Source organism: Phoca vitulina, unplaced genomic scaffold, assembly GCF_004348235.1.
Source record: "Phoca vitulina isolate PV1807 unplaced genomic scaffold, GSC_HSeal_1.0 scaffold16, whole genome shotgun sequence".
In the NCBI taxonomy this organism is placed as follows: Eukaryota; Metazoa; Chordata; class Mammalia; order Carnivora; family Phocidae; genus Phoca; species Phoca vitulina.
The window spans coordinates 25082709-25094636 of record NW_022589719.1 but is presented as its reverse complement, the minus strand read 5'-3'; the positions used below and the strand labels follow the sequence as shown (position 1 = coordinate 25094636).

Below are 11928 nucleotides of genomic sequence, written 5' to 3'. Positions count from 1 at the left end.
ATAAAGGAGCCTGGATGCTCACCTTCATGATCATTAGACAAGAGATCTGTCCACCTCAACATACTGTTGCTGGTACCATTAAAATAATTCATTCACATTAATAGTCTTTTAGGCAAATCATGATTTTGCTTTGGTGGACATTTGGTTATGGGTAAAAGGTGATGGCTCAACATATTCACTCTCTCTTCCTAGATCTACTGCATCTAAGTGGCTGTGCTGCTTAACTGCATGGTTAAACATGCAGGACATTCTTTAATCACCTTGGGTTCTTCAATATGTCAACAGAAAACTAGCTCTGCACAGTGTTTCTAACATTTTAAACAGCAACCTCTGAAATGTGTCTTTAGAATGATTTGGAAAAAGGGAAAGCTTTTATTTAATAATAACACCATGTTCCCATATCCAGGTGCCCAGACTGTGCCTCTGGTTCTCCATTTCCTGCCTCTCCTGAATCTTGACCAAACTGAATCTTGACCAAACTGCCAAGAAGGAGAGTCACTGAATTTATTATCAACTAATTCAGGTAATTATCTGCTATGATTAAGAATCTTGATTTTGCTTTTATGTCAAGAATATATATTAAGTTCTACTGAAGGTATAGAATGTGGTGTTAGATTGGGGCTTTATAAATTATTATTAGTAGCATATAAGAGGGGAGAGAATTGCTTACAGTTATTTGGGAGTTAATGGCAGAGATGGAAAAAAAAACATATCTTTGAAGGTGGTAGAAAACAGATAGAGGTCCATTTGGTCAGGGAATGTAGCATAGTTTGAAGACCACAGAATTTAGCATCAGATACAAGTTCATATCTTAGCTTACTACTTAGTATCTCAATGATTGGTATTATTATCTGAACCTACCCATTTTTGTTCGCTCATATGTAAAATAGATATCAGAAGAGTCACTATTGGGTTATTATGAGTTAAATGCATACAAAATATTTATAAAATTTCTCAGCGTATAGTATGCTTTCATTAAACATCATTTGAAATATGATAACAGCCTTAAACCAAAAAGATATCAAAGATAAGTGTAAATATTCCTCTGTGACCTACATATTTTTGGTGTAAAAATACTCCAACAATTTAAAATGTACTACTAAAATGTCATATGTTCTGTATCATTTCAGATGAATTAAGTTTCTGTTGTGTCTCTGGACTCACCTCGACCTCATGGAAAATCAGAACAATGTCACAGAATTTGTTTTCATGGGATTATGGAGAAATAAGCAGCTAGAGCTACTGTTCTTTCTCTTGTTCCTGCTCTGCTACCTGGCTGTCTTAATGGGAAATTTCATCATCTTACTCACAATCACATGCAGCCATCTAAGTGAACAACCAATGTACTATTTTCTCTGTCACCTTTCCCTCATGGACCTCTGCTACACCTCCACTGTGGTCCCCAGGCTAATCAGGGACTTAGGTGCAGCAAGAAAAAATATTTCCTATAACAACCGTATGACCCAGCTCTTCACTGCCCACTTGCAGGCGGTGTAGAGATATTCATCCTGGTGTCCATGGCTTTAGACCTCTATGTTGCTGTTGTCAAGCCCCTGCACTACATGGTCATCATGAACCAGTGGAGGTGTAGCATGTTGATCTTCATTTTCACTCTGTCGCTCTATTGCTCATGGTACTCAATTTACCTTTCTGTGGTCCTAATCGAATAGATCACTACATATGTGATGTGAAGCCTCTTTTGAAACTGGTGTGCAAAGATATTCATGTTGTTAGTATCTTAGTGATTGCAAATTCAGGGATGGTGGTGGTTGTCATTTTTCTTGTCCTGGTGGCTTCTTACATTCTCATATAATCTTAGGACCTGCTCCTCTGTAGGGCGACTCAAAGCACTCTCCACCTGCAGCTCTCACATAATGGTGGTCTTTTTATTCTTTGTGCCCTGTATCTATACTTATGTTCTACCTGCAGGAAGTGAGAACAAGGATAAGGAAATCTCTGTGTTTTACACTGTGATTGTCCCCATGCTGAATCCTCTCATCTATACCCTGAGAAACATGGAGATGAAAATCACCATGGGGAAGGTGTGGTCTACAATGGCACATTCTGTAGACTATGTTCAAAGCCACACAGCTCACCTGTCATAACCGGGTCTTACTGACTCAGGAACTTAAATTTCTTCACCATAATGCGATGGCATGTCATATCCCCTCAGCACCACCTGAAGGTGAGAACGAAAACATACTCTAATCACTGTAGCTGCAATATTGAACTGGACTGAAATGTTGGGACCCATATCTAGGAAAGACCCCCCAACTCCCTCTGATTTAGCTGATTGTCCAATTTTCCTTATGAGGGACCCAATTCAGATTATAGTTCATTTTACGGTAAAAGTATCTGAACATGAAGTAAAATAAGACTATTTTGTGTACTTTCAGATGAAGCAACTAGTCTAAGTGGTATTCAATAAAATCTAAATGCTTTGAGAAATTTGATTATTTAGGTAGAGTAAAGAATGAACTATTTGAAACTAAGATTTTTTTGTGTGTAGATTATTCACAAAAGCCATGATATGGAACAACCTAAGTGGATAAGTGGAGATATATATATATATATATCTTTTATATAAATAAAAAAAATATATATATATATCTTATATATATATATTTTTTAACCATGAGAAAGAAGGAAATACTGTCACTTATGAACTTGAGGGCATTATGCTAAGCAAAATAAGCCAAAGAAAGACAGATAGTGCATTGTATCACTTATATGTGCTATCTTAAAAAAAAAAAATCCATCTCATAGAATCAGAAAGTAGAAAAGGAGTTTCCAGAGGCTGAGGAGTTGGAGGAACAGGAGAGGTTGGTAGAAGGTTATAAACATTTAGCTGTGAGTAAGGTCTGAGAATCGAATGTGTAATGTGATGACTATAATTGATAAAATGGTTATATAATTGAAATTTGCTAAGGGAGTAGAACTTAAATTTTTTTAGAAAGATAAATATGTGAAGTGATGGATGATTAACAAGATGGGGCAAACTTTCACAATAAGAAAAAAAAAAAGACAAAAAGATCGCTTTGAAATAATAAGGATATGTGATAACATAATCCTGGGCATCTCTCTGGTGTTGAAGAGAATACTAAAAGAGTCTAGAAGTGTCTCAACCAGCCTTCTCAGTGGACGCCTAGACACAGATGAAGGTTTGAAGAAAAGGTAAAGGACCTGGAGAGGGTGCTGAGGTAGAAGTCACATAGAACTATGTCGCCCACAGCTGATTTTGGACTCCAGTCTTTCCCTTAGGGCCCATCCAAGATGTCTAAGCTTCCCCCAGTCTGATAATTTCTGAATCTTGGGTCTAATATAGTGTGCTTGGGTAGTATGCGTGTTCCTTAGCAGGTTAAGATCTTCCCTTAACAAAAGGTAGTGATGATGTACTTTTAGATTAGTGATAAATCCCGGTAGAAATGGATAGGATTTCTTAAACTACACATTTGTAAACATAAATATTCCTTAAATATTTTGTGTTTAAACTCACATGCAGAGCAAAACATCCTATGAAAGTCTTCTAGGCATTTACCTGACAGATATTTTTGAACATAGTAGACATTGTGGGGCACCTCAGTCAGCTGAGCGTCTACCTTGGGCTCAGGTCATGCTCCCGGCATCCTGGGATCAAGCCCCATGTAAGGCACCCTGCTCATCAGGGAATCTGCTTCTCCTTCTCCCTCTGCCCCTCCCCCTGCTCATTTCTCTCTCAAATGAATAAATAAAAAATCTTAAAAAAAATATAGTAGGCATTGCGCTGCAGGCTGGAAAATGAATCCTAGAAAGAACACCTGACAAGTAGATAAATAATCTTATCACAGTGCATTTTTTTGTTGGCTTATTATATAATATCCTCATATCTTTTTTCTCATAAAATCTTGTGGATCGTTGAGAAAAAATAAAAGATAATAAAAAGGTTTTTGGTTTTGTTGCATAACATTCTTTCTAGTGGTTATTCCTCCTGATGTGTCCTCAAGACCCCCACGGTCCCCATTACCACACACACAGACACAATCATCATGCACACATAGGTACACATACACCCACTACATCTTTATACTTAAAAATAATCCAAATACTTTTTGGAAAAATGTTACATTAAACCAGAGCAAACAGAACTATGAATAAATAACCAGTCAGAGGAATTTCTGTGGAATGGGCAGGGTGGTTTCCCTGACATTTCAGAGGTTTTCATGGCTCAAAAAAAAAAAAAAAAAAAAAGTATTAGTTATATGTGTGAAAAGTTCTAAGAGTTGAAACATCCAAAGATGACCTTGTCATCCACAGACAGGCACTATTGCCTCCATGGTTTTTCTTGGATTTTGTCTTGGCTCTGGGGCAGGAATACCTAAGTCAAGCAAACTCTGTTTGGAAGCAATCCAATCATTCTGTTAAGAGAACACAAGTGTTTGGTCAGAGAGAAATGTCCAGACAAATGGGAACCAAAACACGAAGCTGAGATTGGATTGTATGATTCAATGGACATGGATATAAACAATCATTAAAATAGTAGTGCCTCTTTATTGTAGAAAATAAACAAATAATAAGATATTCTAGGGGGCCTGGGAATCTGCTAGATTTCATTACCTCCCTAAGAGGCACATGGGAACACATGTTAAACTTTTAGCCTTTCTGACAATACTTATTTTATCATTAATGCATGATTGTTTGTGACGTAGGGAGAGTTCTAAGTATGTAAGGACAATATATGCAGTCAAATAAAAAGGGAAAACAGTATCTTTGAATTTAATTCAGGAACGGTTTACTTACATCTTAATTAGTGCCAGGTTTATAGATAGGAAAAAAGGAGACATATAGAAAAAAAAAAAAAAAAGCCAGATAATCTTCTGGCTCCATCAAACTGAAAAACACAATTTGAAAGAAGAAACACTCATATACGGCACAGGATTATTTGAAAAGGAGTAAATGTACAGCTGCATAGCAATGAAGAACAGGGAAGGAATCAGAAATAATTCTGGTCTGTTGACATATCTGAAAAATCTTCCTGAGTAAGATGACATCATGAGTGTGAATTATAGGTAAGACATGGATCCTCGAGCATGGGAGTAGGGAATCCTAAGCAGAAGAGATAGCTTAATGTTGATAGATCCTAGAGTGTGTTTGGAGAATGTAGATGGACCCAGTGTAGCTGGATGAAAGCATCTGAGCAAAGGGACATGCAAAGAGAAAAGCAAACAAAGAGGAAAAATAACTAACATGAGTTTCTGGTAGCCATGTGCCACATTAAAACTTCACATGTGTTAGCCAAAGTAACATTACATCTTTATGAAGGACAATATTACACCATTTTATAGATATTTTTAAAAGGGAGACTAATAAAATTAAAGTGAATTGTCAAGACCCAGAGATAAAATCTGTCAGTATTCACCCTGCTCTCCCTGACCCAAAAGCCTGTGATTTTAACACCATACTTTCTACCAACATAGTGACTTCTAAGATTGGCAAATTAGACTCAGATGATTTATGGAAGATTTCTGATAAACAAGCAGGAAAGTTAGTTTTATTCCAAGGAAAATAGGATTCCTTACACATTTTTGGATAAGGGGGTGACATGATCAGTGATATGCTTCAGAAGGGCATTTCTTGCTTCCTCACATGCAAGTGGTCACACGTGGAACTAGATGGATCTTTTAAGGTGACAGATTGCAGTCTGATTCACAGTAACTTGCTTCTTTGGCTCATGTAACGTCAGTCAGAGGTAATTTAGCCCGAGTGCCCAGACAAAGTTTATATGCTTTCTATAACTATTCAAGAGATAAATGCCTTTGGTACGTAGGATCGAAAGTACAAAGAATACCACCTTATTTACATGAATTCTGAATGTGCTATTTTAGACCACACCTACCCCACGGCGATTTTCATCTCCATCTTTCTCAGAGTATAGCTGAGAGGATTTGGCATGGGGACAATCACAGTATAAAATACGGAAATTTCCTTATATCCATTCTCACTCTCTGCAGGTAGAACATAAGTATGGGTACAGGGCATGAAGAATAAAACTACCACCATTATGTGAGAGCTGCAGGTGGAGAGAGCTTTGCATTGCCCTGCAGAGGATTAGATCCTAAATGAGTATAGAAGAAGCCACCAGGACAACAAAAAAGGCTGCCACCACCATCCTTGAATTAGCAATCACTAAAATACTAACAATATGTATGTCTTTGCACACCAGTTCCAAAAGGGGCTTCACATCACATATGTAGTGATCTATCTGATTAAAGGTAAATTGAGTAAATTTGGTAAAAATAAAACATTAAATAAAGGGTAAAGCTGGAGCTTTTAAATCTGGCAATATTTTTGTTTTATTAGTAACTTGACAAACTAGTAATCTGTCCAGTTCCCCTCTGCTATAAAAACTCTAATGAATTACATCTCCCTCATCAATTTTTCTACACTTCCATCCTTCCGTATATAGGGCCTGTAAAATCACTGTAACTTTAGTATTGCATTTTCATGGACTAAAATTCTTTGTGTATTTTCATCATCATCCTGTTCATATAATCCTGTTACACGAACTCTTCTATCTTCATGATATTTGCTCTGTTTTCTAAGAAATCATTTATTTTTGTATCTTGTTAGAGATCCAAATAAACACATCACATCAAATTTTTTTTTCAGGTTCCTCTAGGAAATATATCTCATGCATCTCCTCTTCATGTTATTTACAAAGATGATTTGCCTTTTCCCTTCATTTCCATGATTTGTGTTACAGGGTTTTTTGATTGAAGTTTGTTTGTTTGAGCTCTTATTTGTTTTTTGCTTATGTTTTTCTTGTGTTCATAAGAAGGACTTTGGATCTGACAAACAGTGACTTCCCTACTAATTTCTGGCATTTTATGATTCAGTTCCTTTATGGACTTTTTTAATGGGCCAATATGTAGAAGAGCAGTGAGTGTATTTTTAATATCCCAAGTAACTGATTTCACTTTATCTTTACTAGTTTATTTTTATTTCCAAAGTGAAGTCAAGAGAGTTAAAACCAGAGAATCACTTTAAGTCAGATTCTATTATGCAAACTTCTTGATGTATATTAATTTATAAATACGACTTGAGATCATTTAGGTGAAGATGCTATCATGAATCAAAACTTGATCTTAAAATTAGGGATTTTAACTACTCCTTTGCCAGACAGAATGTTTCATCATGTGGTCTAGCCACTAAAACTGAATTTTCTAATACAATTACTATTAAAGTTTTCTTTTTTACATCAAAATTCACATTTTATATAACATTGTCTTAACTGTGCGTGTAACTGATTTTGTCTGTGTAAACTTGTTCATACCACCTCTAAGCCCACAAAATTAACTAAGTTTTAAACTTATTTTTTGTATGGTTAAATTAATATTTCTTTGTAGTTATTATTAAACTCTAAGTCCTAAGTTCTGTCACTCATAACATGATACCAGTGGAACAATTATTCCGTGAGATTGTTTCCTCCCTCCCCTATCCACATCTAGCTGCCCCTCTGTTTTGCTAAAAAGATGTTGAGCTCTGATGTTTGACACCAAATTTTTCTCATGGTGTTTTTCATCTCTGAATTTCTCAGAGTATAGATTAGGGGATTGAACATAGGAGCAATGATGGTGTAAAATAGAGCAAATATTTTGTCCTCAGGAAAAGTAGTAGGTGGTCTAAGGTAGATAAAGATTACAGGCCCAAAAAATAAGATGACCACAGTGATATGAGACCCACAGGTGGAGAGAGCTTTGCGTCTTCCCTCAGCTGAGAGATTTCTTAAAGTGAACAATATTATCCCATAAGAAATAAATAAGACAATAAAGGTTACTAAGGCAACCATACCTGAAAAGGCAACCACAAGGACACCAATGATGTAGGTATCAGTACAGGCCACCTTTAGCAAAGGAAAAATATCACAAAAGTAGTGATCAATCTCATTAGGACCACAGAAGGGCAACCGGATTACCATAAAAAATTGAGGAAAGGAGTGGACAGCCCCACCAGCCCAAGCAGCTAAGAGTAGGAGACTGCACCTTGTCCTGTTCATGATAAGTAGGTAGTGGAGAGGTTTGCAGATGGCAGCATAGCGATCAAAGGCCATGACTGTAAGGATTAAAACTTCAATCATTCCAAAGAAGTGCATTGCAAAGACCTGTAACATGCAATTACCATAGGAGATGGTTTTTCTTTCCACTAGCAGGTCACCAATTAATTTGGGTGTAATGCTAGAGGTATAGCAGATGTCCATAGTGGATAAGTGGCTGAGGAAGTAGTACATGGGTTGGTGAAAAAGAGGGCTGCATCGAATGGAGACAAGGATCAGAAGGTTTCCTGCCAACAGGGCAACATAACAGAATAAGAAGAGCACAAAGCAAAACACTTGCATGTTCTGGTCATATGAAAATCCCAAAAGAATGAATTCTGAGACATTCCTCTGGATCTCCATGTGTTTCAGACTGGCATATATTGTAAACAGATGGGTTAAATATCTGAAAAGAAAGAAAATGTGAATCTGCATAGAAAATTAGCAGCATGGCAACAATACTATAAAATTTACCAAAAAGCAAATTGATATCATTGAATACGTAATATTTATTCCTGATACCTAGATTTATGCTTCTTTTTTATTTCTCTTATTTTAGAAATCTATTGTAAATAATTCTATAATGGGAAAAATGATGTAATTTTCAACATTACCATCAATGATTACGGAATATTCAAATGTTAGTTTGACGTTAAAGAAATAATTTTTGTTAGTTGCATTAATTAGATAACAAAAGGAGTATAACTTACATAATTAAAATTTTTTGCACATTTTAAAATGCACGTGTTTATCCATAGGGTCAACTGTTTTTCTTTCAGGATGATCTGGACAAATTCTGTTTTATTTGGTAGTGTATCCTCAGGAATGAAAATTTATTAAAAATACATCAGTGTGTGGAGTGCCTGGGTGCCTCAGTTGGTTAAGTGCCCAACTCTTGATGTCAGCTCAGGTCATGATCTCAGGGTTGTGAGATAGAGTCCTGTGTCAGGTTCTGCACTGAGCATGGAGCCTGCTTAAGATTCTCTCTCTCCCTCTCTGCTTCTCCTCCCACCTCTCTCTCTATCTCTCTCTCTCTAAAAAATAAAATAAAAAATAAAGGATTATCTTCCTTGCCTTGTGGACAAACACTATCAATTGCACATTTTGAACTAAAATAGTTTCAGGCACATTAAAAGCAAAGAATGGTTGAAAACAATACAGCAAAGAGACTGTCAAAGGATTCAAGTTGCAAAAAAATAAAGAGCCAATTTATTCATTTCTCCTATTTACATTTTACAAGCTAAACAAAAAAATTATTTTAAATTAATATAAATTTGTGATGGCAAGTGATCAATGAAAGATAAAAATAAATTGCCCAAGTATATTTGCACTGTTCATATTTCATGACTTTTCCCAGGAACTTCAGTATTTTATACATGATCTAGGCAATAAAGTCCAACAAAAGAAGATGATACAGAATGCAGCTCCAAGAGAGATTTGTTTCAACACTCAGCAATTAGACGTTACATTAAGGAATGGATCAAAGATTCACAGATTTGTATCTTTTGCACAACCTTGAGACATTATTTATATGCAGGGAAAGAGTGTAGGAGAGACCGAATGCACTCCGGGAGCTGTTTTAGCCAGTGCTGAGGAATTAACTGACACTCAATGAGATTCCAACACTGTAGCGCAGCTTCCACTTTTGTCTGATCTGATGTAACAACCATGTCTGGGCACTCTGGATGAATATTTTAAAAACACAGAATGCTACTGTAGCAAAGTTATTTAGAAGCCATCAAATCCACTAAAAACTCAAAACTTTTATGCCTTTAAGATCTTTTTAGAGGTAATTGGTGTAACATTTTTAAACAGTGTAGACTATAAGAAACTTATTCTCTTTTAAATTATCATTCAACTCTAATTTCATCAAGAAGAAAAAAAATCCATCTTTTCCTACTATGGCTTTAGTACTGTTATCAGACTTCCTGACCTCTCTCTTGTTTTTAGCAAAGCAAAAATAATTATCAGTTCAGAGTGTTCAACAGTGAACAGTACTTAAACAGAGGTTAATAATTTTATGATTCATTGATCAATTTTCTCCTTACCTTATTACAGCCCGTGCTGATTCCTAATTTAGAAGATGGCGTACTGTTTACAGAGAGATGTATTTGCCTAAAACAAATTGACTTGAAGTTAATTGTTAGATAAAAAACTTAAAGGGGATATCACATATCTATCCAAACCCCTGATTTTCAATAAAAGAGATTCAGATCAAGACAATCTAGGTAATTTATTAGCATCAGAAAGTAATATCGTGTGGAGGACAGATATCTTGATTCCCAGTCAGTCCAGAGCTGCATCCCATGCTTGTGAGCAGAACAAGAAGATGAGGTGTCCTGGAGGCCAGTAGTGAGAAGATGCATTTTGAATTCTCATCCCAATAAAAAAAGAAAAAAGTATGCAAGGTGACAGATTACTGATTACCTAATTTATGTTTATGAATATTTTGAGAAATATATTTTGCAGTTAATATAAATATATGGTCCAGCATTCTTGATTCCAAATCATTTTGAAATAATTTTTCATCAGTTTTAGCAAAATGTGCCTTCCTTCAGGTAGGATTCTGCCTCATTTTTTAGATTATCACAGATGTTTCACCCACAATAGCTCTTAAACTCTCATTCTGATATCTGAGGGGAAATGCTATTATAATCACTGCTGTTAGCTGAAGTAAAAAGGATATGTGAATGCAGTCCAGTGACAGCATTATTGTGATTGAAACATGAAATATATTCTTGACTACATTTTCTCAATTTGTCAAATAATTGAAATCATAAGTGATGAAAAGAAGAAATATTATGCATTCCCTGGTTGGAATCATGGAACAAGAAATATGTAGAAACATGGAGAAGTATAACTGAATGGTGAAGTGTTTTGATTCAAATTGTGTTTCTACAGCAGTAACAATCTGAATATAAAAAGAAAACCAGTTACCTAAATACTTCTAATGGTCAGAGGTTTGATATTAAGTGAAATGTGTCTTTATATTTGGTTATTCCACTTTAATTATGGTTATTTAGAATCAATGTATAGCGTTTAAAATCTGAGTAATCTGGCCAATGTTCTATGAGAAATCAATCTTCCAGTTTAAGCAAAGACACTATCCAAACATTTTTCTCATTAACTTTAATGTCTTCCTTTTTTATATGCCAATAACTTTTAATAAGAACTCAGTAAACAAAATTAACCTTCTCCCTTTCCATCCATTTATGAATGTTGAGATTATTGCTAACCTCTTAAAGCTTCATTATCCACATTTATAGACTCCATAAACTATTACATAATTCAGACTATAACGAGGAATACAAAAAATAATGTGAAATACCCCAGTGTCATACATGGTTCAAAGTCACACATTAGCTTCATTTTACTTTTTTGAGTGAGCAGTCTCTGATATTGCCATGTGCACATATATAACCAGCCCAACAAGGAACGAACAAACAAACAAAAAACCTCCAAATATCCCAACGTATATTAATGAGGATGACCATGATAAATTTCAGTTTGGAGCAAACTGTTAGTAAAAAGAAATAAAAATTACTCTAAAAAATTGGTTGTCTTTGGGCACTTCTTAATACTAATCACTGGCCTGCAATTTCCCTGCACTAAAAAAATACAGTCAAATTATTACTTTATTTCTTTGGTTGCATTGCATAAAAATGCTGCATTGTCTTTTGATTGTGCTATTTAAATAATAAGAAAAACTGCTCTTAGAGTTTCCACTGTAAGTTCAGATTTTCTCCTAATGATATCAAAATATGGCCCACGATGGTTACTTTAATTCAATCAGATAAATCTAGTCCATTTTAGAGTGACAAGGTTTTTGAAAGTTAGAAAACTACTCATCATTGGGACAT

At 35.4% G+C, this 11928-nt stretch overlaps 1 protein-coding gene and 1 pseudogene across 1 annotated transcript; one reads left to right on the top strand and one right to left on the bottom strand.

Moving 5' to 3' along the window:
* The first annotated feature begins 1173 nt into the window (after nt 1-1173).
* LOC116638635 lies at nt 1174-2105 on the top strand (annotated as a pseudogene).
* Nucleotides 2106-7480: 5375 nt separating this feature from the next.
* Nucleotides 7481-8431, bottom strand: LOC116638634 (olfactory receptor 4P4-like). Its single transcript, XM_032414742.1, has one exon. It carries the CDS (start codon nt 8429-8431, stop codon nt 7481-7483), a length of 951 nt encoding a protein of 316 aa, XP_032270633.1.
* Nucleotides 8432-11928: the final 3497 nt, after the last annotated feature.

Coding starts and splice junctions, on each gene's coding strand:
- LOC116638634 (XM_032414742.1), bottom strand. CDS start 8,431: ATGGAGATCCAGAGGAATGTCTCAGAATTCATTCTTTTGGGATTTTCA.